A 27,417-nucleotide genomic window follows, 5' to 3' on the forward strand; every position below is an offset into this window, starting at 1 on the left:
TAAGTGAGATGCATTTCTTACTTAACATGTGTGTAATCATATCACTTCTCTCAAAAACATTGCATGGGATGAATCTAAAACTAAATATCTTCATATCTGTTAATGTTAACTTTCTGTAACTGTAAACTATTTTTTTTTATTGAACAAACAACTAACAAGATTTGAGAATCTTACATTCTGTATTGACTCTTTTCGAATTATGTACATTCATTAACTTTCCATCGTATGTGGACAAATAATATGTCCACTTTTATCACTTTATAAAGACTAAAAATTTTACGTAATTTGTTTTAAACCATGGGAACAGACCGGTGTTCCAATTTTTAGTTGCTTCCAACCACAAACAACATTCAACAAAAAAAAAATACTTTTATAGAAATTATACTATCTGAAACATTCACCGATCAACATTATTGAAGTGAAATTTTTTATGGATGATGTCAAATCTCCGATAGAGTTAGTCCCGCTGGTTCATGACAAATAATCATTCGTGGTGTATTGGTGGTATAATGGTTATTAGAATTGCTACACTCCAGGTTCAAATCTCGGCGGAACCTGTTATATTACCATTCGATTTATAGATATTTTTAACATTACTTACCACAATCGCTGCTTACCTTTTAATTAATTTTTAATTACCGCATTTAAATAACATGCTAATTGGATCGATCGGCCGCTTAACGGGGACACGGCATGTCATTCGCGTCGAATGAATTAAGTAAATAAAAATTTCAAGCAGCAGTTGGTCTTGAACTCATGAATCTTTTGATTTTCAAACAAACACGCAACTGTTACACTATTTTATGTATATAGATCCACCAGTATAAGTTGTCTGATGAGTAAGGGTGCCACAATACTTTTTATTACTGTGATGAGCTTAGTTCTAAATTCGAACACCGGACAATTTATGATACCATCATAAATCAATTGGTCAATTAAAAAATATATTTTTATCAAAATCTAGAAGCTATAAAACAAGAACTATGACTTGATGTGCCGTGTTGTATGTTTTGCCAGTGTATTGCGAGCTGTTAGTTCTCAAAACTGCAGCAGCTCAAGTTATAGTTGTCGGTTTCTAATGTTCAACTTTTCTAGAGTTGACGGATGAATTTTATAAGATGTCTTTTACAACATGCTTAACTAAAAAACTAAAATATCTTTGTATATGAACGATTTTGCAGGGGCGTTAGAAACATTGAAGAAGACATATCGCATCAGTTCGAGATGGCAATTTTGGAGAGTGTCTCTGCATGCATGCCGCTCATTGGCGCCGTGAAGTCTGCCGGATCACTCAGATGGTTTGCGCAACTGGCCATGCGAGCCGTTCCCCTGGATGCCGACATGAAATGCGCCACCATATGCATGCAACTTCTCAAGGACATAGCGTCCATCATGCAGGCACACTCCAATCCATACCACCTTCTCCTGAGATCAAGGTAATGGAACTTATTTGATATTTGATTGAGTTAATATGTATAAGGTTTATAATATTTCACAGTGAGTTAGGGTCATGCCCATATATGTCTCTTTGGTACAGACATACAGCCCTTCTGAAATATTGGATGTAGAAATAAAACTACCATCATATCTTGAACTTTTAATTTGTAACTAAATAAATTTGAATGCCATGTACAGAATATTTTTTTTGTGGCTCCCAAATTCAATCACACTAGGGCATTTCACTCACGGAGAAACTAAAATCCGACGAACTGGTTGCTGATGGAACTCATAAACTGGCCAATGCCAATGCTTCGCACACGTCACTACTGCAACCCACTTGCAATAATAATCTCATAACCTCAAACTGTCAAACCCATTGTCTTTCCTATTTTATTCTAACCTTTTTTCGTAATATCTTTACGGGAATATTCTGGCAGCCTGTAATTATACAGGCAGGAGTATTTCTCAACTTCTGGCACAAATTTTAAATTAAAAATTGGTTTGCCCATCTTTAACTTTGGACATCTTGACTTGTTGTTGCTTGTTCAGTTCACTTCAGTGCTACCAATTTTGGTAAGAAAATATGATTTCTCATTGAATATACTGATCTTGGCACCACTGGCTTATGTCGCATCTCTTCAGTTTAGTAGCGAACGTTTTGAAACTGAGAGATTCCAGTCTTGCTGTGAGCGAGCCCCCATTGAAATACATTAGCTAGATTTTAGCTGGGATTTTAGTTTCAGCCTCGTCTTTTTTGAGTATTCTCGTGAGCGGAAGGCCTAAAACTACTGCGGAATACAAAGAGGCCACATTATTCCCTTTATAGTCCAAACTATTTGGTATGATTAACTTATCTATTGATAAATTGTTGGACAGCTCCTTTCTGCATAACTCTAATTGTTACATACCACTATTTTAAAATACAGTCAGAAAATTTTAATTTACATTTAGTATTTATATTTTCTTGACGACATTGTGTTTTTTCCAGGTTTGGCTTGTATGGATTACCAATGGAATCCACAATATTTGACGTGGAGCCCCCCGTTCTTGGAAAAACGTCATCGATACCATTGACTTATGCCAGCATCGTTGCGGGAGACGGCGGTGCCAATCATACTTCACACCAGGAGATAGATCTTAGGGACTTATATAATTATGCAGGTAATTGAAAATCATTCCCATTTTCATCCATTCTAGCGGAGCATATTTATTCACTGAATGGAGGATTCACAGAGGTGTTTTAGCCATTACGCTTTTACGATAACATAACCATCCAAAAATAACAAAGTATTATATTATAAAATGAAACTAATTGGCATGTTTACCCAAGTATCGTCAAAATAGCGCTTCGTTCCTTTTCTTTGAATTTTCTTTCAGTAGTTTTTGAGTTGTAATTGAATAAATGAAAGTGGACAGACACTCAATTATACTGATTAATAATGATCGACATTGCTTTAAGTGCTGCCAGAATATTATTCCACTGCATTAATTTCTTTAGTTGGGATCCAGCTGTTTTCACAGTATAACATTGTCTTTAATGCATTGTTCGTAGGCAAATCCAGTTCGGGCTGGTGGTCGAATGAGAGCTGTGGTTGCAGCAGCGTGGCAGGACTGGGAGAGGTGATGGCGCTTCGAGTGGTCTGCCACAGCGCCTCCGATGGAACCCACCTGGACACCGTGCCAACGCATCAGGCCTACCAAACTGTCAACACCATTTCTGCTGACCAGTCACAGGTGATAATTTAACTCTATTTGTGGATGATATTTTAAAATTTTCAGCCTAGGTATAAGGAGATATCTGCAGGTATAATATTATGTTGTGCTGGGGCTTAGTGGTCAGAAGTCTAACCTTGTAAACATATAACTTATGTTAGATTTGATTCAAGATCTTTTCTAGGGTTTTTATTATAGATAATAATACATTACTGAGGCTTTTCTAAGTTGTTTACTTTCAATAAAGAATGCTACATACGTACATCTGTTTTCTTAAATCTTATGTTATGAAGGGTTTGATATTAATGCTTCAAAATAATTAAATACTTACCTAAATTGATATAAAAAAACTTTTTTAAACTTTGTCAGCCATACGTATTTGTTTTCATTGAAATAAGGCTACAATTTACAGATGGTGTTGGTCAGTTTTTAAAATTAGATCAAACCCTTTGAAAACCAAGCCAATAAACCAATACTCGTCTATCTATAAAATATCTAAAAATATGCAATTAAATCATACATGACTATGGATATTTTATAGATGGAATAATATTTATTATCGATCATAGTTTGGTTTAGGCAGGGTTTAATGAATTTAAAAAAATTAACCAACAATATGTGTAATATGTATTCTTAATCCAACGAAAACAAATAAGTATGAACGAAAAAGTGTACACAATTTTGTCGCATCGCCTAAAATACACCAAAACTATTATGGTTTGGTTTAGGCAGGGCTTAATTGATTTTTAAAACTATCCAACACCATTATTTGTAAATTGTAGTTTTAGTTCAATAAAAACAAATACGTATGACTGACAAAGTTTAATATGCACTATTTATGGCGGATCTTAACAACCTACCTCCACCCTTCGCTACTGGTAAATTGTACGTATTACATTTCACCGTAGCACAGCTCGCTGTAAGCTTTCTTATCGGAAATTCTTGGAATCTGATTTTGGCAAAATTCATGAATTCAAGAATGAAAACCAAACCTGACCTAACAAATAATCCAGTATATCAGCTATTTTCAAAATTTGTTTGCCGTGGCTTCCTGTAAATCGATAAGAACCGTGTTTTATTTAGAAATGCATTTTATCTCAGTACTATACGACCCAAAGAGGTTGGACGGTCTTTAATATACGACCATATATTTCCGATACAACATTTCACGGTGAAGTGTGATATGGCTAACTGCATACGTACAAATTTCCGGACACATTCATATATGCGATATAATGTATCTCAGAGGTAGAATAATAGTACACAAACTTACAGGCGAATTGAATATATTTCTTCTCTATACCCAATTTTTAACAATGTGTTTGTTTTTCTCTAATCGTTTTACCTTGTTATTAAATCCCGTCTGATTTAATTTTTCCTTGCAGTTTTGGGACTTGGTTGGCCCTAAAGATTTTCCAGAGCACATCCGCGCCCTCACTGAAACTGACACCATGAAAAATATGGTGTCGGAGATGAATCAAAACGACGAGTCGGTGTGTTTCCTGATGGAGTGCGACACCGCATGGCCGCTGCCTGACGATGCTAAGAAGACTGAAGACGCTGAAGGGAATCCACTTCCTGAAAGTCCGTTTCACTACAAAGATGGCACGAAAGTATGGTTCACATTTTATCATAGATTTAACATTTGTTCATGTCAAATAGTATATTATTTCACCCCTGTATAACCCTTTTTTCCCTGGATAACTATTAGTTTGTTTATTTGCAATGATGACTATAATGTATTTTTTTTGTCTTCAGTTTCCAAACGGTTCCGGCTCAATACCCTGGCAACAGCTGGTCCAGCAGCCGCCGCAACAGATCCTCGTGATAAAAAGAATGCATTCGGGAGCTCGACATTTTGTAGTTTTAGACTTTGGACATCCTGTTAAGCTGACAGATTTGGTAAGAAATAATCTTGACAATTTATTATGCCCCTTATCCTCCGCTGTTGGTAGACTTTTTATACACACAACATGAGTACCCTGTGATGGATTAGTGACCGATTGTCTACTTCTGAAGCTGTGGGTCTCACGCAGGTCTATCTCTCGCATCTGGCAATTTCAATATACGTATTTGGACTCTTGACTGTGATCCTAATAAGTTAAGCAAACTGCTAACAACCATTTCTCATAAAATACTTTGAGGAGAAATCATCTTGTGAGGTAGCCAAGAGTAGATTGTAGAACAAATGAAAAAAATATACAACATTGGTGTACAGTACAGTGCACACCAACGGAGATCTTGTAAGGTTGCTCTTACACACAGGGCATTTTCGACGCAACTTTGAACGGTGCCCAATATTCATTATGCTACAGTATACAAAATAAAAACTATGGGAGTGGAAGAGTCATGTGGAGGTCTTCGTTCAGTGATGGATCCACTTTAAGGCTTTTTATGCACTGTCGACCGGCAACCACAAGGCATAACAAGCTGCAGTTTCTGGTTGCTGGAGACCATTCAACAGTGCATAAAACACCCATCCGCCGATACTAATGAAAATTTTCTAAGAAATACCTTGTAGTCAGCATGAATATGGATTGTTTATTTTTAGATAATACCGGCTTGCCCTGAGTTGGTAACATTAAGTATTGACATTTGGCTAGTCAGTGAAGATCAGGACAGTACACGACTCATTTTGGCTCCGGATATATCTGCCAAAAACCTTATCATGACAGACATTCAACCACCCCCGCTCTGTAAATATTTAAAGGTGAGATTCATGTATTTTATATATTATTTATAATAATTTTATTACTCAGAATGATAGGTCATCATCATTAATGGTGCGGTAACCATGCTTCCTCGAACAGCTCTATCAATATGTTCTTATCCATGTTTTGTTTGTAGGCCTGTTCTAGGTATCTAGGTCAGGGGTGGCGAACCTATAAAAACACCTTTAATAATAATAAATGACAGATCGCATTGTATAAAAAGTAATAGGCAAATACTAATAAATAATCAAGAATAAACATTACGTTTAATGTAAATATAGACTTCGTCCTTCTGCCGTCATATATAATATTATCACATTAACTTCAACAGGCGGGGCGGAGGATGCTGCTCCGCGAACCTCTAATTTTGATCGATTTACATTGCTTGAGACCACTGTAGCGAGAGAATGCCTCATCTGATCGGAGCAATTCTCATGTCAATTTGTGCGATAAGGACCAAATTAATTAATGCATTAACAAACAATTTTATTTCTACCCACAAAAAATGACTGCACCAAATAAGAAACAGAAACTTGGTGAAGCTAGTAGTAGTAATTCTGGAAGACAGTTTCAAAATTTGTAGACCGAAATGTATGGCGTATTGAAAAAAGTGACAAAGTTATACGTGTGCTCTGTTCTGTGAGTGGTATCTAGAACATCATCATTTTTTAAATAGGGTTCTTAAAAACCACTTTCTCCTCTTGAAAAACTGCTCGGCACATCAGACAGTTGAAAAATAATATTTGGGAAATTTTGGTACGCGTACATAAAAAGGTTCGCCAACCCTGTTCTAGGTATTTGGGCTGTGAGTCACTAAGCCTGGTTAAGCCTACATATAGCTGATTTTGATTGATGTTGCCATAAGACTTGAAGTGGGTCGTACGATAGTTTGTATACGCTGTCAGTTCACTGAAATATTAATAATTTAATTTCTACTTCTTCACGCCACACGAGACAGTATTTTAATAATGCCTTATTTTGCAGATAACAACAATCGGCAGGTACAACATGTCAACGACTAGATGTAAAATTCCTCTGGGCTGGTTCTACGGAGAAGTGGCAGATTCTGCCTTCGCCTATGAACAGCCCCATGTAAATACCCTCACCGCCCTTCATCAGGACTTGACTTGCCGGTTTAGGTAACTAATTGAACCATTTATTGCGTGTCTAAGTGGAAATTGGAGTAACTGAAACTTTACTTTGTGGCCATGTTTTGCAAAGCTGTGCATTGGGCCTATATTTACTGTGTAATGTGTCTCTCTAAAATCTCTAACCAATACTATCTTTCAAATTATTTACGACGACAGTTTATCAAAACGAAATTATCAATAATATCGTCGGTGTTTTGTAAAAAGGGCGAATCAACCATTTCGTCGAAATCGAGATTTTAATGAAAATACAATATGTACCCCACTAGCTTTGTTGTTTAAAAACAGCGAATTTTTATCTCCACAGGAAAGTACTTAACAACGATAATCGACTAAAATTAAATTAATTAAAATTACGAAATAAAAAGCAAATGTGACATATTAGGCTTTTTAAAATATTATAATTATTATAATAATACCTATTATAATGACAGTATTCTTTCTAAGCTTTATTATAAACTTGTTAGATATTTATAATCATCTACAGGTAAAAAACAAATAAATGTCAAAAGTTAAAAATCCTCCTCCTGTAAAGTAGCATTTTGGTTAATTCGCCCTTTTTACAAAACACCGACGATATGTAGGTGCGGGGATCAATATCTAAGAAATGAAAGCAGTGACATTTTTATTGTAATACAGTCGAACTTGGTTATTACGAGGAAGATGGGACTGACTGAATTTGCTCGTTATAAACATTACTCGTTATATCAGAAAATATGTACCTATTTTTAAATGAGCGGTCACATTACACAAAAAGTCGAAAATAAAAAATCTGAAAACCATCGTAAAAATCTCCGAAATAAGCATGGCATTCATAAACTACAAAAGAAGATGTTTATTGTAATGAACGCTGGTAGGTACCTACGGACTTCACAAACCTTGGATTTTTCAACCACATGCGTGGATACTTTTTTATTATTGTCGGCGAAACACCAATAAGGTAGATACTTGGACACTTAACTAGTGTCATAAACGTAATCCGACCCTGGCGGCATCCTGTCTGATCGGGTTTAATTGCTTAGGGTCGAAATGTTTTTAAACGATTGACACATTAACAGTATTTTAGCTCGGTATATCCGATAAGTTGCTCGTTATAACAGTGAATAAATGTATGGAGAAAATCATAAACCAAAATGTCAACGAATGTTTCCTCATTAAATCCGAGATCGTAATAACCAAGTTCGACTGTATTTGAATTGTTTTTTTTTCGTTTTTGTGTGAAAATCATTTCATACTGATTACATTATTGACATGTAAGCAAATTTCATATGATATAAATGGCGGTTTGTTTGCTATTGCATCAAGTCGTATGTATACGTGTGCTAGCTTTAGCATGATTCTAGGAAAGCCTTGGGGCGTCATTGTTATTTGAATATAATATAGGATTGTGATGGTAGAAACAAAGCAGACAGAAGTTCGGATCTTTTACTTTTCATACACTGTGAACATTATCACGTGACCATTTTCCATCGAATGGTAGCAGTGGAGTTGTATTGGACTGTAAGGAGGGTTCCACATTTCTTATTGGCGAACGATGGTTGTGCGACAATATTTATGGCGTAGGGGTTACCTTGCTAAAATTTTCTATTTGAAATATGCTACCATTAAGAAGGCTGCTGATATTCTTGGAATGGTCCCAAGGAATTCATAAACCTGCCACGGCACCTGTTTACAATCTAAGCATCCTGCAATATATTTCCGACTTCCGACGATCTCGACTCTTCACTTTCGCGATTCTCTTATTCATGGCCCCCACAACGGGGGGGGGGGGCTGACAGGGCTCTAGCCTGGGGGCCCGGCGTGGCGAGTTAACCAGATAAGTGATATACACAAATTTGCTCCAATAGTGAAAAAAGTCACCCCTGCGGCGCTATTGTCATTCAATAATATTTTTACACAATTTCTGTACATTGTTTAATTGTGTATGGATTCTCGACAACTCCATAATAATTCAAATGGATGTAAGTATTAAAATATACAAAAAAACACTAAATATACACATTAATTTTATTGCGTACACCATTTCGAAAACGCTACTGTAGAGCGTCACACTGCTTTTATCCTTAGATATAGGTAGGGGGGCCCACCAAAGATCCTAGCCTGGGGGCCCGCTTCAGGATGTGGGGGCCATGCTCTTATTTAACAACTGGTGAAAACATTGATTTTCATATCTGTAAAAAAATTCATTACGAGAGCCCCACACGCTTTCACTTGGTTTTAAAAAAAACTAGGCCATTTATTCGGGCTAAGACCACTTCGGCTTTGCCATTCCCAAGCTGTCGTTTCTCGGAAACCCTGGGAGGAGTCAGTATAGTCCTGAATACAAACAATAAAATAGTTTTTCAATATTGGTATTATGGGATATATTGTTAGGCAACAGGAGATGAACTTATCAAATCGAGACACAGGCTTTTAGTTTGCATGTTTATTATCCTAACGTAAATTTACAGTACATATTTAGTTAAATCTGATAAATTAATTGGACGCAGAAAATGATGTAGACAGTTGTAGGTATGTAAGTAAAAGTATTGAAGATTGAGTGCAGATCACAGGAGCCGAGAGCCACAGAGAAACAGAGGTGTCATTCGCTGGCCACATAGCAAAGTATTATTCGTACAAAAAATACCCATCTTGCTAGAATATCCTAACACATTTTTCATTGTATGAAACAAACTAACACACTCATGCTTTGTCTCCAGATTGGCAGTAGGAAAACTAACTGATTCATTAGACCCATACCTTGACATGTCGGGCGGTAACGCCGCCCATATGACAGCATACCTCGACCAACAAAATGACACTGACCCACGAGTTCGAGCTGCATATCAAGTATGTTCATTACTGTTTTTTATTATATGTAATTATATATATATATCATTATCACCAATTGAGACGCTGAGGATTAAAGGGGTAATTGATATAAAGATTTTCCTCAAAATTTGCCGCATGTTGTGTTGGTGTCGTCAATTGGGCCGTATATAAAGCTGCGTGACAATTGCCGACCACTGACCAATGCACTTGAATCTTCAGCTTCTCAATTATAACAAAAAAGATTTCATTATCGATAAATAAAATTTATTCTTTTATCTCTTGAGAATGGCCTTTGTAACGTAACTGAAATGTTGAGAAAGAACAAACAGTGATGTTCCAAAAACCCAATGCAATTTGCAGTTCATTATCCGTACAATTTAAATTGGTTACCAAGTTGTACAAGTCAAATGAATTTAACATTTTCCGTTAACTTTATTTTAATAGGAATGTTTGGAGCTCCAACAACAAATGAACACAGTAGAAAAAATAATGGAAAGATTCAAATCGACAAAAAGGAAAAATTCTGACGACGCCGAAATGTATGACGATGCCCAGAAGCAGAGTTCTTCGGAGCTTTTGAGGTTTGCCTCTACGGACAAACTGAGGACGATCGCTGAACAGCTGACGGACATCTTGCTTTTCATTTGCTTTGAATGTTTTGACCCTTCTAAGGTGAGTAAAGTTTCATTAAACTATCTTATAGCCAGATGCATACATGTCGATATTATGTTAAACTAACTAATTATGAACTCATTGCATAGTTGACAGTTATGTTGTTATTAGCTATATGATTTTTCATAACTCTATAAAATATTTTTTAATTGATATACAATAAGAATGACTAAGCATCTGGCTCCTACTGTAGACTGGGAGTTAAAGTTTATTGTCTTGTTGCAGCGTCCGACAGTGTCGATGAGTATGTCATCATGCGCCCTCATCACGCGATGGTTGGTGGTGTGCGGGGGTGGTCCCCGGCTGCAGGCAGGCCTTGCCAGCGTCCTCGCCAGGCTCTGCTCGCCTCAGCCCTGGTGGGGGGCGTTCGTGGCCGATACTCTAGCGCAGCTCTACAGCCCTGCCAATACGCTTATCTTTCCGCAAGACAGGTAATTAATAGTTTTACTCTAAATCACTGCTATTCTGTTCATATACCAAGGTGCATATTATTTTTTTATGCAGTAAAAGACGCATCTTTTTTGATCGCTGACTGCATTAACTATATAAGTGATTATTATTTTTTATGATTTCAAGTGCAAGCATAGAGTCAAGTTTTTGCAATTTTACTATTATAATCACAATCAAATGATTTAAAAAATTTGATGTCACTGCCGAAAGTGGGAGGATCTATCTATACTTAATAGCAAATAGTTACATAATATTGGAATAATTTATGTATTGTTGACCTAATTTCAAAATGCCCAGCGCAGTGTAATGCCATATTCTCATAAAGCAATTTTTGCCATTCAACTAACTGTCTGTTGAATGTTGAACAAGAAATTGAAAAGAATGTTCCCATGTACTTATCACACATTGAATCGATAGTCGTGATCAAGATGGCATGGTGTTGTTTTTTTTTTTGTAAATGTAGACTGTCAACAAGATACATTTGGATTTTTTTTTTCAATTTTTTGTCTGGGTCTGGCAAATACACGTCATTGTTTTTCAATTTGTGTTTAAAGTTGGAGTATGGACCTAATAGGTTGAGCAAGTGGCTGACATCCATTTCTCGGAAAAACAAAAATCTGTTATTACAAACCTCCACTTTGTCTTCTTATCACATCCTTAAATTATTTTTCTCGTGTTTCGATTATTTCATTTGTCGATTTTGTACACATTTATAGGGTTCTAATACTGCTGGTGTACATGGGGCGCAAGAGTTTATCGTCAGGCGGAAGTTCTGGCGCGGGCGGTGTCGTAGAATGCGTATCACGCCTCGTCGCCAGGCTGCTGCCTCCCCCCACCCCGCCCCCATCCGACTCACCACTCCGGATGTCCATTAATTCAGAACCCGTCTGGCAGACTACAGACTTGGCTTTGCTTGGATGGCTGCTCGTGTATTTGTCCGCTTGTCTGGACACCGCCCAGCCAAAAGACAGCTGTGAGTTCATAGTTTTTTCTTTATTTGAGATACATATTGACTTTCTTTATGAAATCATCGGATATATCGCAAATAACGAAGTTGGTGTAAGTCCCCTGACTTTTGAGCTGTACCATTTAAAAGGGTGGCCAGTTAAAGAAGAAACGTGAATAACATATTTTTGGAAATTTGAAACATATAATAATGTGCGCCTTCTATATATTGACATCTACGTCCGCGGTGACGTCTATGCCTCGATATAGAAGCCATAGTCTAGTAAGGGGCGGCACTTTGCCTCGGTATGCCTAGTTTGATTCTAAGATTTGAACAACAGGCTCACCCATCCCACAATTTAGTATATTTTAGGTTGCTTTGACAATATCTAGACACAAAGACTGCCACAATATGAGATAATTTCAAAACCACTGGTATAAAGGAGCATTGGTTATAGTAGAAGAATTACGTTTAGTAAATTGTAAACCATCACAAAAATCTGTCAAATGAAGCATCACGAATTGTTGTTGTACAGCTCCAGCAGCGTGGTCCCGTTGGGATTTCCTGTCGGGAGGCACCTGCGGTCCTGGGGGAAACAATGTAAGCGGCGGTTCAGGTGGAACGAGTCGCGGCACAGGTGGCCCTTGTGGAACAAGCCGCTTCAATCGCCGTAAGCTGCAAAAGAGGCCTTTCCAGCATCGACTTGAGGAGCTAGAAGCCGTCAGAAAAGCTTTCCAAGTTCAGGTATAATTTTAGTCATTTCACCAGCCTATTATGGTTCTGTTTATTATCCTCATCAGGCATTCAAAATACAATAATTGGCATGCTGAAAAACAATTTGGCTATTAGCGTGAAGAAAAACAACATCTCCCAATCCACACTACCTTTTGATCAGCGACTGACAGAATATCAAGAGTATCTATTTATAACTTTACGATACCGGTGGGTGGACATCATGTAAAATGTCATTTTGCAAAGGGTGCCCGCTATTCAAATAGGAATGGATAAAAGCATCTAACTCAATGCAAAATGACCAAGACTCGCAAGTTATATTTGTAACCAAATATCCATATAATTTAATTGACAATTAAAAAATAATTCAATATTGTTGACATGTTGTTATGTTATGTGGCATGGTTGTTGTTTTTGGCTGGTGTTGCTACAACTGTTATTTCCGTTTGTCAAACATAACACAGTGATGGGCCAATAACCGGCGAGCATATCAACATATTTTTCATTTAAGACGTTTAGAAATTATACCTATATATATGTATATATCTTTAATTGTATTACCCTTACACTGCGTATGGCATGTACACATGCCATAGACTTTATTTCGTATTTTCGACCAAACTAGAAGAGACATTTGTGGATAATATGCTTTAAAAATTAGTTCAAACCTTTAGGTAGACATATCAGGCAACATATCATAAAAATGTCAAGTAAAACACAAGGAAATATATTTTTGAAAAGAACACTCGTTATTCAGTCATTTGAATCGCGCGCCATTGCGAAGACGGGTGTACTCGATGCGTCACCAGGGTTATCAAAACAAAACATTGGTCATGCATCGAAAAGTGTGCACCGATATTATTTTTATTTACCTTTTAATTAATCATTACGATTACGTTAGTGTTATGTATTTTTTCTTAGTAATTTGTGATCTCGATAGAAACATTTTGACGATTTGTTTTTAGTATTTTTTGTCATTATGTATACATTATATGCCATAATGTCACTACCACATAATATTATCGAAGAAATCATGCTGGAAAATATTTTATCGACGCACAGCTCTCCAGTAAATTTGTATGGCTTTGTTCATTGTTCCATATTTGATATTTACATTATTATAATGGGTAATAATTTTTATTTTTTATCTGCCACGAAACTGTGTTAGCTCTGTTTACATGCTCGTATTTTGCCTGGCGATTTTTTGACAGGCCTTTTGTACAATGAAAAAGCCGACGGCGCCTCATAAATTATATCATAATAGTATTTTAGCAGTGGGGTAATTATTTTTACTGTTTTATTCTCCAAAACATCCTAATGAGTAAGTGTTACGATGACGAACATTATTTTATGGCGACGAAAATAAATATAGGTTCATAATTTGAATCGGTAATAAAATTTGAGTTTACGACTTACTAAATGCGATAACATAACCCACTGATCATTCCACAAGTGTGATTTTGATTTAGTAATATATCTGTCATAGACCGTAACCAACTCTGGCAGCATGTACTCAGCCCTGTGTATTACAAATACAAACGCGGCGAAGCGCTCGCTAGTATGTGTTAAAAATCGTGTATGTGACATTGGACGGCTGCCATATTGACCGCGCGGCCAAAGCTTGGATATTTTTCAGCGTCTTCATTTTCTTCGATTTATTAGTGAGAATGTCACGAATATAGTTTATTTCTTGGTGTATTTGGAATAACTGATATATAGTTCATCTAGTAATCTGTTTTTTAATTTTAAAATCGATCTGTTTTAGCTGTAGTGACCGTTTTAACAGATCAGTTGACTGAAAATAAATTCCCGCGAAAATGGCTCGCGTCGAAAGGGTTAACTGTCAATTCTTTGTAAAAGGACATTGTTTTGACCCATTGGTTGCTGTGATGTTTTTCAAAATGCCAGCGAGAAATGCTACCATTTATAATTAAGTATTGTTGATAAAAAAATATATAGTATTATTTTAAACATCCTGCATTTCTTATTGAGTGTATGACATTGGACAATTATTTTAATCACCAAGTGTGCTGGAGACTAATAACAACTCGAGAGGTTAGCTCATGTAACATCAATATCGACTCATTTCAATAACTCAATGCGATTTATATTTCTGCTTACTTTTTATTTGGCAACATCACTAGATGTCGATATTGACGTATTGACAATGACAATGGGATAAATTACATTTGTGCGAGATCAAGAAAGCAAGTTTCTTGAAGTTCAGATGAAGCTGATGTCCCACATGCAAAAAATATTTTTTAACAAATAGGTACCTACTGTATTTGTCTTGAAAAATCTGTTTTTATCATAAAAACCCTATGAATGGTTACCATATTTGTAATGTAAACTGTGAATTTCAGGCTCTGTCGGTGTTGTCAAGTCAGGCCGCTCTTTCGCAGCAGCATTCTACCAACGTGACCCAGCACCATCTTAAATCTCAGGAGAATATCTTCAAGAACACCCTCAAGCAACATTGGGTGAAGGTAATATAAATATATGGCTATCAATTAGATATGTGATGTTCATGTATGACTGATTAAAACTACATCAGTCGTCAGCATTGATATACTACTAGATGAGCAGTTCCCATACAAGTGTCATTTTAAAAATGTACCACAAAAGATATTACGAATATCGTCTTATAATATTTCCTTGTAGGTATAATGCGTTAAGACCGTTAACATGGATTCCCGAATTTCACCCGTATTGCCCTGGCTGTAAAACTAAATTTGCGTTCTTGGAATAGTGAACCTAAGGGTGGCTGCAACGCAAAACAGACAGAGCAAGTCGTCATGCGCTGACTATTAGTTAGAGTAAGATGCAAGCTAGATCGGGCTTACTCAGTAAGTTTTAACAAAGGCCGAGTCGCTGAAAATCGGGCGTCATTTTAAGAAGCATATGATTCATCCAGTAGTATATCAATGGTCGTCAGTCATGCACCATCTTCTACGCGAATGTCATGACTCACTCATGATGTCATTGCTAGAAAGCTACGTTTCCATAGACAGAGTTAGATGCTGCCAGCTTTTATGCGAATGCAACACACAGTTTCATGATGTCATAAACAGGTTTTCATTATTCATGACTTGACACATTTGTTTCTTCGAGAATAGTGAGACGTCATGAATGATTGAGATTAAAAAAAGACACGCATGTTAAATTGCTATTACACAATACATTCACTTTTCCCACTAACTTGAATACCTAATGACACATATGAACGAACCCGTCGGAACAGATCATTACCTCTAATTCAACGAAAGTCTCCGAGTCACTGTGACTCGATTCCCATGACTTTGTCAATAGTTTTCAACTGTTATTTGTTGGCCAACAGAAGGTTAAGCTACGAGGGTGGGTCAATAAGTCCTTAGAAAAGCCGACAGGTGGCGCGACTAGTACTGTAAGCGGTTTGTTTTCATGCAGCGGCACTACCGATTCAGTATGCTGCGAAGTTTCAATCAGATTGGTCGGGTTGTTGTGTTTCTCGTACATTTAAAAAAAAATTTTGCTTGTGGAAAATGGAAAAATGGAAAATGGAGAAAATTGAGTTTAGAGCTGTTATTAAACATTTTAATATAAAAGGGTTAACAGCAAACGAAATAAAAAATGAGTTGGATTTAGTTCACGGCATATCTGCTCCTTCACTTGCAACTATTTATAACTGGTTAAATGAATTTAAACGTGGTCGTACATCAACAAAGGATGAACCACGCTCAGGACGTCCTGTAGAGGTGACTACACCAGAAATGATCAATAAAATCCACGATATGGTGTTAAGTGACCGAAGATTAAAGTTGAGTGAGATAATTGAGGTTACAGGGATCTCAAAAGGTAGCGTCATTTCTATTTTACATGACAAATTGGGCATGAAAAATATTTCTGCAAGATGGGTGCCGCGTTTGCTCACAGTCGACAATAAACGCAATAGGGTGGTGGCCTCTAAAGCCCTGTTGTCGCTCATGCAACGCAATCCGGATGAATTTTTTCGTCGCTTTGTGACTGTAGATGAAACATGGATACACCACTATACTCCCGAGACGAAAGAACAGTCAAAGCAGTGGATTGCGAAGGCGAACCATGTCCAAAGAAGGCGAAAACCGTAAAATCAGCTGGTAAGGTTATGGCTACTGTATTTTGGGATGCACGTGAAATTATTTTCGTTGCCTATTTGGAAAAAGGAAAAACAATAACAGGGGATTATTATGCATCTTTATTGGACCAGCTAAAAAACAAAATTGAAGAAAAACGGCCTCATTTAAACAGGAAAAAAATCCTCTTTCATCAGGACAATGCCCGTGTTCACACATGTTTACGATCAATGGCTAAAATTGAAGAATTGAAGTTCGAATTGGTCGACCACCCACCGTATTCGCCAGATTTAGCCCCCAGTGACTTTTTCCTTTTCCCAAACTTAAAAAAGTGGCTAAGTGGACAACGTTTTTTTTCAAATGAAGAAGTCATCGATCGGACAAATGCTTATTTTGAGGACCTTCCGAAAACTTATTTTTCTGACGGTTTAAAAAAATTGAGAAACGTCTAACCAAGTGTATTGAGCTCCAAGGAGATTATGTTGAGAAATAAAAAAAAAATACAAAAATAAAAACTGTTTTAATGCTTTTTTCTAAGGAATTATTGACCCACCCTCGTATTTTGTGTCAAACTTGTGATTTACAAAATAAGTATTATATAATATTGTCTGTGTTAATACTTGCAGCGTTTCGAGGATTTCATCCAAAACCGAATATCGATCCTCAACAAGAAGGTTGCGGGATGCGGTGGCTCAAGCTCAAGTCGTCAAGGGACCAGCACAGAAGGCGCCGGAAACAGTTGGGGAACTAACGGTTCGATGGACTCGGAGTCGCATCCCACGGTTGACACTCGATCGGCGCATCTCATCTCGCAGCCACTCGCCTTGCAGGTGTCCAGGGGGCTCATCTCCCTCATTCTATCAATGGATTTCACCTGCAATACGGATCTGCTGCTTCTCGCTTGCAAGGTAATAATTTACAGGCTTTCATATGAAGATTAAATTCAACTTGTATATAACTAGCTGATTAGAAGTAGTTTTAAGAGTGTGTCGATTTTTTGGGTCCCGTATCAGTTTAAGTACAGCTTTATGGTGGTTAGGGTTCAGAAGAAATTTTGGAGACTTTCTGTGAATTCCGTCAGTGGCTTTTTCTTATGCTATTGATGCTTATGATATTTTTCTTTTTTCCGACTTATACGTAGTGTAAATGAGAACTTTATGTCCTTGATAACTATCTGAGAAGTTCGAAGTATTAATTATTTATTCTCTGAAGGTGTAAATTGACTACCCTTTGGTGATGTCTATTGATAGTACAATATGTGCTCGTTATCGACATGTTACAACTACATGTGTTGAATTTTTATAATTTCTTGAAATGGGAGGCTGTTTTAACTCACTTGGTAGACTACATTTGATACACATTGCATTTTTATTCCTATTATACAACTATCGGTCATTAATCATTTGTAAATGTCCCAGAAGCAAACAGTAAAACTGGCAGCTTATCAATTAAATTGTATCATTGTGCAGGTTGTCGGACGACTAAGTGGTGTATGCGGAGGCCTTTCAAATGTGGTCAGAGAACATGAAGTCTTGGGTCTGATGAAAGCCGCTTGCTCCCCTGCACCCTGGCATCAGCACACTCTTGTCACTCTACTGCAGGTTTGTTCAATAAATTCATTGTCAAGAATCAGCTGAAGCTATTTATGACCCTCAAAAATACCATGAAAATCACCCATGTTTCTTCTCTAGGATCTGGTGGAGTATGACCGTGCGGGCTGGAAAGGTCCAGCGGTTCCGCTTACGGCGATACCTATCATTCAAACGGAATCTGCCGACGGCTCCATTCAGTGGCAACCCAATCAGAATATTGCCATGTGCAGTTTTCCGCAAACTGAAGGTGGAACTGATGACATGTCCGAGCTGATTTCGGCCACCACTGCCCTCGTGAAACTTGAAGGAAACACAGGTATCATCGTTTTATCAAGATAATGTATTAAAATCAATAGAGAACGGTTACAGAATCAACTTCTTACGAAAATGTCTACTACGTTGATCAGTGAGAATTATTGCTAAAGTCTGAATTTAAAAAAAAAACACAACTTCCTCAACAATCTATGAACAATTTTAAGCAGTGTTGTCTTTTAGAACAAGGTTTTTTTTAGTTGTGTCCGTATATATCTAGGGTTTTTATAAGTAGAGCCTGAAGACGCCGAAAGTCAAAACCTAAAACTGATTCAGTCAATTAGACGTTATAATAAGCAATGATTATTTGATAATTCATAATTATTAATTGCTGATGTTTTTGGTTCAATTTATAATTCAAATGATTTCAGCTTCTGGGAGCGTAGAATACCAAATACCTTCTTCAATGATAGAGTCAGACGATTCGGATATGGAGGAATTCTTGGATGAGATTTCCGAGAGAGGAAGGTCTCTTTTCAAGAAGACAACACCGAAACCGCCCGTAACAACTTCTAACGGGTAATGATCAATTATCAAATACATCCATTTAGTGTACCTGATTGCAATAGGTTTTCCTTTTCTTTCATTGATACCTTGCCACTAGACTAGACATGTGTGCAGGATTTTGATAATAAATAAATGCTCAATTTGATTGTGACTACTCGTAAGTCAATATTTTATTCTGGATTGTGCACGTACACATGTGACCCAATGACTGCATTAATATATATAATCTAGTTAATACAAGTAGGGAAAAAAATTGGCGTGACGAGCAGTTCTGCCTGTTCTGTCGACCATGTCCGATCCTAAGAGCCGAGCGACACCGGGCGACTCTGGTCTCGAGACGCAGTCGCTGAGACCAGACCGATGCATGCAGTTATATGGACCATGGCACACCTGGTCGCCCAGTAGTCACGCAAGCAATAAAGTCGGGCGATCAGTAAAATCTCGTTCGTGCGCTCGGTCTGGTCTCCCGGTATCTCTGGTTTCTCTGGTCGGGCGATCGGTAGCGATGTATGAAAATATATAGGTATGTATTGAGCGCTGCCACACTAGGCGACCAGTCGCCGGCAGCCACACCGCGGAGAGAACGTATTTTTTGCATGTTTGCGTGTACATTCATTACTATTATTATTATTGGCTGCCACTCTGGTTGCCCGAGTAAATCGCACGAAGAGACCAGAGTCGCCCGGTGTGGCCTAGCTCTAATAGGATCATATGGGCCTCCACAGTGTGGAGTTTGAAATATTGGTATATAGGAATGTTACATATGGCAACTACACATTTAAATCAAGTGAACGTGGTAGTTAAGCAAACTTGGAATTTCTCTAAATTATTTGAGGTCCATTGATGCTTGAGCAGTATGAACCGTTGCCTTGTTCAATGATTATCTTCGACAGCTGAAAACATCATCAAGTATTGTAATAAAACAAGTCCATAATAATGTTTCTAATTTTGGTCCGAACCCTTAGAATCAACTAATAAACTTTGGATATTTCTGTTGTAGAGCCTCGATCGCCGTAGACGCCCGGCTGGAATCAGGAATTGAGATGTCAGGCGAGGTCTTGGTGAGGCGGCTGGCCCTCGTGGGCAGCGGCTCCTTGGCTGCCGCTGTACACTCCGTCCCTCCTCCTGCCTTTGCTCCCGCCCCTGCTGCCTCGACTTCTGCATCCGCTTCAGCGTCAGTCACTCCTACACACTCCCAAGCGCAGGTTCAGCCGACGCCTAGTGACGCTCCCACAACTTCCACAGCTCACGTCCACACTCCGGCCCCTGCCGATCTCAACAACATGCTGGCGCAGTCTTTCCATCTACTCTTCACTGAACTTGAAACTCAGGTGAGATTACTATGTGCTTATTTTTAACCAAAATACCCCATTTAGCAGTTGCGGATGTGTATTGTCCGACAACAAAATCTCGTCGATAACTGGAAGTCACTGTAGTCGTATATGGAAGACTTCTTAGTGATGTACCTGTCATGGCAGCAACGCGTGTTAAAATAATGTATCATCTCTCTTTTTAAATGCGACTCATTTTCTTTGCAATAAACCAAAGGTTTACTAATAATAATTTTAATAATATCACTCCTGATCGTTTTATATATATTTTTATTATACAAAGTATCAAAATACGTAAATTGATAGATCTGTACACAACGGAAGTATAAAATAAAATGATAAATTTAGGGGCGTTCCTCATTTGAAACAGAAGTACGATTAACTGCTTGTTAGTTCACAGTTTTAACACGTAGACAAAAAGTTCTTGTTCGAAAATATACTACCATTCATGATGGATTAGCTATTCACAATTTTTCATTCCCTTCAGTTTTGGACACCCAATGTCTTTAACTCTAATTCCACAATCCCTCCATTCTGTATGAGGTCGACCAAGTCTTTGAATGTCTTCCAAATATCAGTTTCTTTGTCATGCGTGACTCGGCCATCTGTTTTATGTGGCTCAGCCATCTAAGGGCAGCCCAGTTTGGTGGAATGTACAATGTGTAGACCAGTACAAAGCACACATCTTGCTATTATATCTCTGTCTCTATTTTATCTTGGTTATTGGTGTGTCCGAAGATACCGCACAGCATGCTCCGCTCAAATGAGCCCAGCACTCTTTCATGTTTTTGGTATTGCACATTCCATTTTATACATTTTTGGCAAAGAATCAAGTTTTCTTGATTATGGGAAACCGTTGCTTAATCTTTAAATGCAGAACGCATTCCAATTTGTATAGTTTGGTAAAGTTAGTAAAGACACTAGGAACAAAGGACCAAGGAGACCCGAAGCATGGTGAGGTCTTCTTACTGTTCAAAACTGTCGGAACATGAATGATCATGAATATAGATGACTATATTCTATAATAATATATAATATTTTATTTTTTGCTTTGATTCTCAGGATGACAGCAATTACTTGGAGCGCGTTCTTCAACTGTGGATAACTCTCAACGGGTGCAGCTGGGGAGTGTCCATTAACAGCTCTCCACCAGACACGTTGCTGACGCCAAAGATTAAACTATCACCGCAGGCTGTGCTCTCATTAATACATGCATTAAACCAGTGAGTTTATTTCGACCATCCCCCATTTTATATGTCTATTTGTACATAAATTAATAAAACCTCTTTATTTAATCAAGTATTTTTTCTGCTTCCTATAAAATTTGGACTGTGCTTTTATAGATCAAGTGAAGATGTCCAAAAATGAATGATTTTTCTGCTAATTCATTATTGAATAATATTATATAATAATAATAACAGCCGAAATTGTGTGTCTATATTCCATTATTGCCGATCACGGGGAACAAAATATGAAAACACTTAATTAACAAAATATACGTTATTCATAAAATAAAACTAATGTAAACTTGCAATAAACTGAAAATAACATTCATTTTGTTCCTTGTTGCAAAAAAGTATCTGGTTTATCCTGCTTGGCCTGTCTGCGCTTATCTCATAACTGTATTGTGTGTGAATGAGTGAGAAAGACGGTATGTGTGTGATTCCACTCATGACTTATGGAATGTGGCACTTGTCAGAACAAATGCGGGACAAATAACATAACATATTCATAAAAATCGATAATAAGAGATACCTGTATGAGAAAAGACAATAGTTTGAACATGATCTCATCTCATCTTCACAAAAATTCACTTCATCAATGTCACTCGTGAAATCTATGCTAAAATTTGTTCTTTCTCAAAAATGAAAATGTCATACCAGAAACTGATTCCACCGTATTTTACTCTCTTTTCAGACAAAACAGCATATCACTAAGATGTTGGGTGCTCGCTTTTCAATGCCTCTCATGGGTTGCTTACACTCCAAGTTCATCTCCTACAAGGGTATTTATTACATTCTATCCATATCATTCTGTTTTGTAATACTAAATAATAATGTATTATGGTATAATATGCTCTACGGTGGAGTGGTGTTAGGGTGTCTGTCTCTGAAGTCATGGAAGTGTGTTCAACGGATTTACAGGAGGCTGGCAAGAAATATGATAAAATGTGTTCACTAACAAAATCAAATATTATGTAGGGATGCTGTAAACTACACACTGTACAGTTGATTTTATTTTGTTTCAGGAGTACCCCGAAGGAATGGCGGGCATTATGATCGAGGATAGTCAATTTGGCAAAATGCTCGTCAAGTTCTTGTCTTCGAATCTGGCCAGTGATCTATCACCGCACGGAGGCGACAAGTCGTCGGCGAGTATTTTCACTTATCAATCTTTATTTATTTATAAACGGCGCATGCACCAAAACATAAAATACAACAGTAAAATACAATTTATAGAAGAAAAAGCGACAATGAGTACATGCGGAAGACTTTATGAAGTTATTGGAACTCAAGGCAACATGAACCTGATTTGTTTTCCCATACTGTTTTTCGGATATAACGGGAGGATAAAACCCTCCTACAATTTACCAAACAAACCAATAGTTGTGAATACACCATATTTAGTTGAAATCTTGTTGAGAAGCAAATAGAAAATAAACTTGCTCTGTCATGAATATAGGTGGGCCCTGTTGCATGCGCGACAATGTCTTGCTTATTACAACGTGTGGCTGCTCGCACGGGAATTGCGGCCAGGGGAGTCATGTTGGGTGCGCTGAGGCGTCTGGCGGGTCCTGGAGGAGCACTTCGTGGAGGGAGAGGAGCGCCTGATGCACAGAGAGAACTGTTACGTGCCGCCGCTCTCAATCCTACGAAGTACACACCGCAGCACCTGCCCGAAGCTATGAGCCTCATCGAGAGCATAGGTCTGTTCCCTGTTTATTTTTTTTATTTACTGTATTTTACGTCTGAAATATTCAAAATTTAATTAAAATTATGTATTATATTATAATCAATCAATTTGTACACATTCAATTTTAATGCATGGCAATAATTGAATTGAATTCCAGACGGAACTGTGAATTTCTATTTATAGATATGTCTGCAGTGCCCAAGACCAAGGTTACATAGGTTTCTTGTTATTTTCGTTCAAATAAAGTCTCAATAACGAAAAACATTGTCAGTTTAAGAGAAAAGAAACATTCTTGAAAAGGTGAAAGAACACTGACATAATATGCTCCAAAAAATTTGTATAATTTTTTAACAAGATATTCTCAAAAATGTTGGGGTTTTACTGCATTGTAATGAAATAATAATTTTATCTTGAGATTATTCCAATATAAATCAACTAATTTTCCTTAATACATTTTTTCCTCCAAATAACTGATATGCATTGTCAAATTTCTCTTCTTCAGGTATAATAGTACAATCGGCATGCAGTTCATTCGGAGTGGAAGCATACGGCATCGGAGAGTCATCGAACATAATTGCTGTGGAGACTAACACGAGTGCGAGCGGAGGTGGGAGTGCGCTGGGAGGTCTCCTGGCCGAGGTATTGGGCGGAGTGAACGACAGCGCCCGTAGGGAGCGACCCGCTAACCGGAGAGACCTCATCATCTCCCTGCTCGCCTTCGCTAGGGCTCTCGTCATGGTGCCGCTGCAGGCTGAAGGACCACAGGTGGCTATATTCTCAATTTTTCTTTGTAGACGTTGTCACATTACTGAGGATCCTTGTCTTCATTAGCAGTTCCTATTCTCTTCTAATAACCATGTTCACTCCTAAACGATAGATAACTATAATGTGGTGCTAGTGTCGCAATGTTAGTATTGCCGGTGTATTGCGAGTTATTGGTGTTTCAAACTGACAACCTCAAGTTATAGTTGTTCGTCTCCAGGCCTCCACAGGATGTACGTTATATTAATAGACTCTTCTTTTCACGAGTAATGGTTGACACTCATCCAAGCCATTGTGTCCTTGTATTGGATCAAGCGCACATTGAAAAAAATATCCATTTTTATTGCTCAATACCCATGGATCCAAAGATGGTATACCATCTAGGCCCCTATGGATGTATTGAAGCAGTGATTACTCCATAATCAACATTAAAAATATTCACTGTCTATTCCGCGAGTCATAGGTTTGAATATCACAGCTGAGTGAAATCAATCGTTAAAAGCTATTTAATTGTGTCCTAACTGTGGAGGTGTATAGGTTCTGTCTCGGGGTTTATATTATAATAATTCATCTCCTGCTGTAGGATTTTTTACGATGAAATGTTATTTTTTTTAAAGGAAACTGTCCCACCGTCTGAAGAATCAAACGAAGAAAGCCAGACGGACGAGAGCAAAGTGTCACAGCAGCAAACGACTTCTGAGAATGCCAACACCGCTTCCACCAGCACGCCAAATAATTCTGCCAAAGTTCCCTGCCTCGCCGATACAGGTAACGGAAAACACAAATATTTACTCGAAACTTGGAACACTGAGATATCAGTTATTAAAACTTACCTTCTATCTTCCATGCTCTGGATTATTGACTGCATGGACTGATTCACAATATTATAAAAAAAAATATTCACCACAAATAACGTTTAATATTATGATTTCGAGTGACTCCTTTATAATTCTTAATAGTTCTAGTTTAAGGTGACGCATCAGTGAAACGCCAAATAATTTTCAACTGTACGGGCGACGAAATTTTGGACTCGCTGCCATTCACTGAGAGAATGTTGACCCAGGAACACGTCACTTTGCTGCGTGATGGCGACGGGTCAATTAATTCTAAAATCGTGTAAAGATGACTAAAAACGTTACCCATTTACTTTAAAAAGAAAACATGTCAATGAATATATTATTATTGTTACTAATAGAACAATAAACAGAACATAAAATGGATGTATGTTGGATTTATATGACAATTAATATTTCGTTTGACAGGCGTCATTTTCACCCGCCACCCGCAATCCGCGCATCGCCTAGCGACGATCTTTTTAGACCGTGCCTCAACTAATGCATGGCCTTAAAGTTAATTGAATGAGTTATACCAGTGTATTTATCTTTTTATCCATTCGTGAATAATGCAGTATTTATAAAATATAGAAAATATATTGCAAGGTGTCGTCTGCTTTATCACTTTGTGATTCTTCGGACAAGATATTAGCATACGCTCCTAATCGGTGAATCGCCAGTTTGAATTTCATTACTGTGGTAAATCCACATGTTAAAATTACCGCATCTCTATATGATTAATATTAATCGTAACATTTTATTTTGTTTTTCAGTATTGCAACATTACCCAACAATGAAAAGAATTTTCAAAACGTTGGCCAGCTGCTGGACAACGTATATATCTCATACGCTTGATAATAATATTGGTAAGCACATTTCGATTTTGGGAATGATCACCTTCAATCATATCTATGTACAGTTAAACCTTGTTAATACGAACATGATTAATTTTAATTTAATTTTAAATTTGCTGTAAATCAAAATCTTTACTACGATTCATAAAATATATTTATTGTGAGATTTCCACTAATTCGATGCGACCATAATATTCACTAGCTTACTGATATTAATTTGAAAGAATTAGAATCGGAAGCAATGTTACAAAATCACAACAAAAAAACTTTCTTTTAGAAATTTTACTGTTTTTTTGCCATTTCGTAATTCGAATTTTTTTGATTTTTGGTGTTGTCGATTTCGAATTAACGGGGTTTTACTGTACTTCTATAATATAAAAAAGATAAGTTAAAATCTACACCATTTTTCTGTCATGTTTTTGCTCAATTTATTAACGCATGCTTCACGTATACCCAGAAATTTGGAATTCACACATGCTAATGCAGTGACAATACATTATAATATGTATTAAAGATTGATGGCCATCCGTTACTCCAAACATAGGTCTACATACAATGTTTCAAACAAACTAACATTTTTGTTAATGAAACCTTTACTAATAGGCCTCGAGCCCCTCTATAGCTTTATTATCATATCATGGCTGCAGGTGTCTTAGCAGCGATCTGCGGAGCTATGGCTCCCCCGCACTTTTAGGTATAATACATGCCAGACCCCCGTGAAAATCTTATGATTGTTCCATTGTAGATCAATTTAATCTTGGACATGCACAGATGCGATTTCTTGTGGTGCATATGAATGCCACAGGTCGAATTTGATTTTTGTTACTATTTCTATTCCCAATTTCACTTACAGCTCGGTGCTGCTCCGACGATGACTTATTTTTGTCAATACTATCGAACTTTACACTAATGTGATAGAGAATAGTTATACTATATTATTGTAATGTATATTAATGGATATATTATATTTGTTTTTCAGCTATTAGTCTAGATTCAATAAATTCTGAGAACGTGTGCGTCGGAGATGCTCTATTCAAATTTGTAATGACGCTAGCCGAGACTGCAACACATCCAAGACTGACCTTGACTCCTCTATTAGACTTTCTGGGTATGTATTATTTCCATATTTTGAAGAAAGTGTACTTGGCATAATAGGTACCCCTAACTTTTTGGATCATTTCAATTTTAACTGACATCTTATACAAATAAGATATCAGTAGGTACAAACCTATAATGTATCGGAATTCGAACCCACGCCCCATGGGATTCGCGTCCATGTATCCGACGGCTAAGCTATGTGTGTCCTATCTAATTGTGACGAAATTAACTAGGGATTCTCACAATATCACTAAAGCGCTTTCTAAATTGCGTTATTGTTTTGGAAATTGGCTTTTGTATTTTAAATCAAAGTATAATAATTTACTTTAATTACTAACCGGTCTCAGGAACACTCCAAATTTTTGTTATAACGTACTTGCACTTGCTAATAATTTAATAAACTATTTTTTGTAAATGCTTCGATTGGTTTTCTATCTGGTGTATTATTATATTGTACAATTCAGAAAAGTCATTACATAAATGATTCAACATGCCCTTAAG

General features: G+C 37.3%; 1 protein-coding gene across 1 annotated transcript in view; it reads left to right on the forward strand.

The window, feature by feature from the left end:
• Bruce (BIR repeat containing ubiquitin-conjugating enzyme) overlaps positions 1-27,417 on the forward strand; it is an 89,796-nt gene that overhangs the window by 24,913 nt on the left and 37,466 nt on the right. Inside the window, exons 8-33 of the mRNA XM_085948176.1 lie at positions 1,182-1,436; positions 2,429-2,601; positions 2,993-3,174; positions 4,539-4,766; positions 4,912-5,055; positions 5,705-5,863; positions 6,849-7,003; positions 9,712-9,841; positions 10,268-10,495; positions 10,721-10,926; positions 11,662-11,918; positions 12,427-12,635; positions 14,987-15,109; positions 17,341-17,622; positions 18,184-18,315; positions 18,406-18,622; positions 18,990-19,137; positions 20,126-20,456; positions 21,519-21,679; positions 22,374-22,461; positions 22,705-22,827; positions 23,139-23,382; positions 23,872-24,134; positions 24,749-24,899; positions 25,738-25,830; positions 26,798-26,926. Coding sequence (XP_085804302.1) covers positions 1,182-1,436; positions 2,429-2,601; positions 2,993-3,174; positions 4,539-4,766; positions 4,912-5,055; positions 5,705-5,863; positions 6,849-7,003; positions 9,712-9,841; positions 10,268-10,495; positions 10,721-10,926; positions 11,662-11,918; positions 12,427-12,635; positions 14,987-15,109; positions 17,341-17,622; positions 18,184-18,315; positions 18,406-18,622; positions 18,990-19,137; positions 20,126-20,456; positions 21,519-21,679; positions 22,374-22,461; positions 22,705-22,827; positions 23,139-23,382; positions 23,872-24,134; positions 24,749-24,899; positions 25,738-25,830; positions 26,798-26,926 — 4,811 coding nt within the window. The remainder of the gene's footprint in view (positions 1-1,181; positions 1,437-2,428; positions 2,602-2,992; positions 3,175-4,538; positions 4,767-4,911; positions 5,056-5,704; positions 5,864-6,848; positions 7,004-9,711; positions 9,842-10,267; positions 10,496-10,720; positions 10,927-11,661; positions 11,919-12,426; positions 12,636-14,986; positions 15,110-17,340; positions 17,623-18,183; positions 18,316-18,405; positions 18,623-18,989; positions 19,138-20,125; positions 20,457-21,518; positions 21,680-22,373; positions 22,462-22,704; positions 22,828-23,138; positions 23,383-23,871; positions 24,135-24,748; positions 24,900-25,737; positions 25,831-26,797; positions 26,927-27,417) is intronic.

Source organism: Rhyacophila brunnea, unplaced genomic scaffold, assembly GCF_057557595.1.
Source record: "Rhyacophila brunnea isolate RB1 unplaced genomic scaffold, BYU_Rbru_1.0 scaffold_20, whole genome shotgun sequence".
Lineage (NCBI taxonomy): Eukaryota > Metazoa > Arthropoda > Insecta > Trichoptera > Rhyacophilidae > Rhyacophila > Rhyacophila brunnea.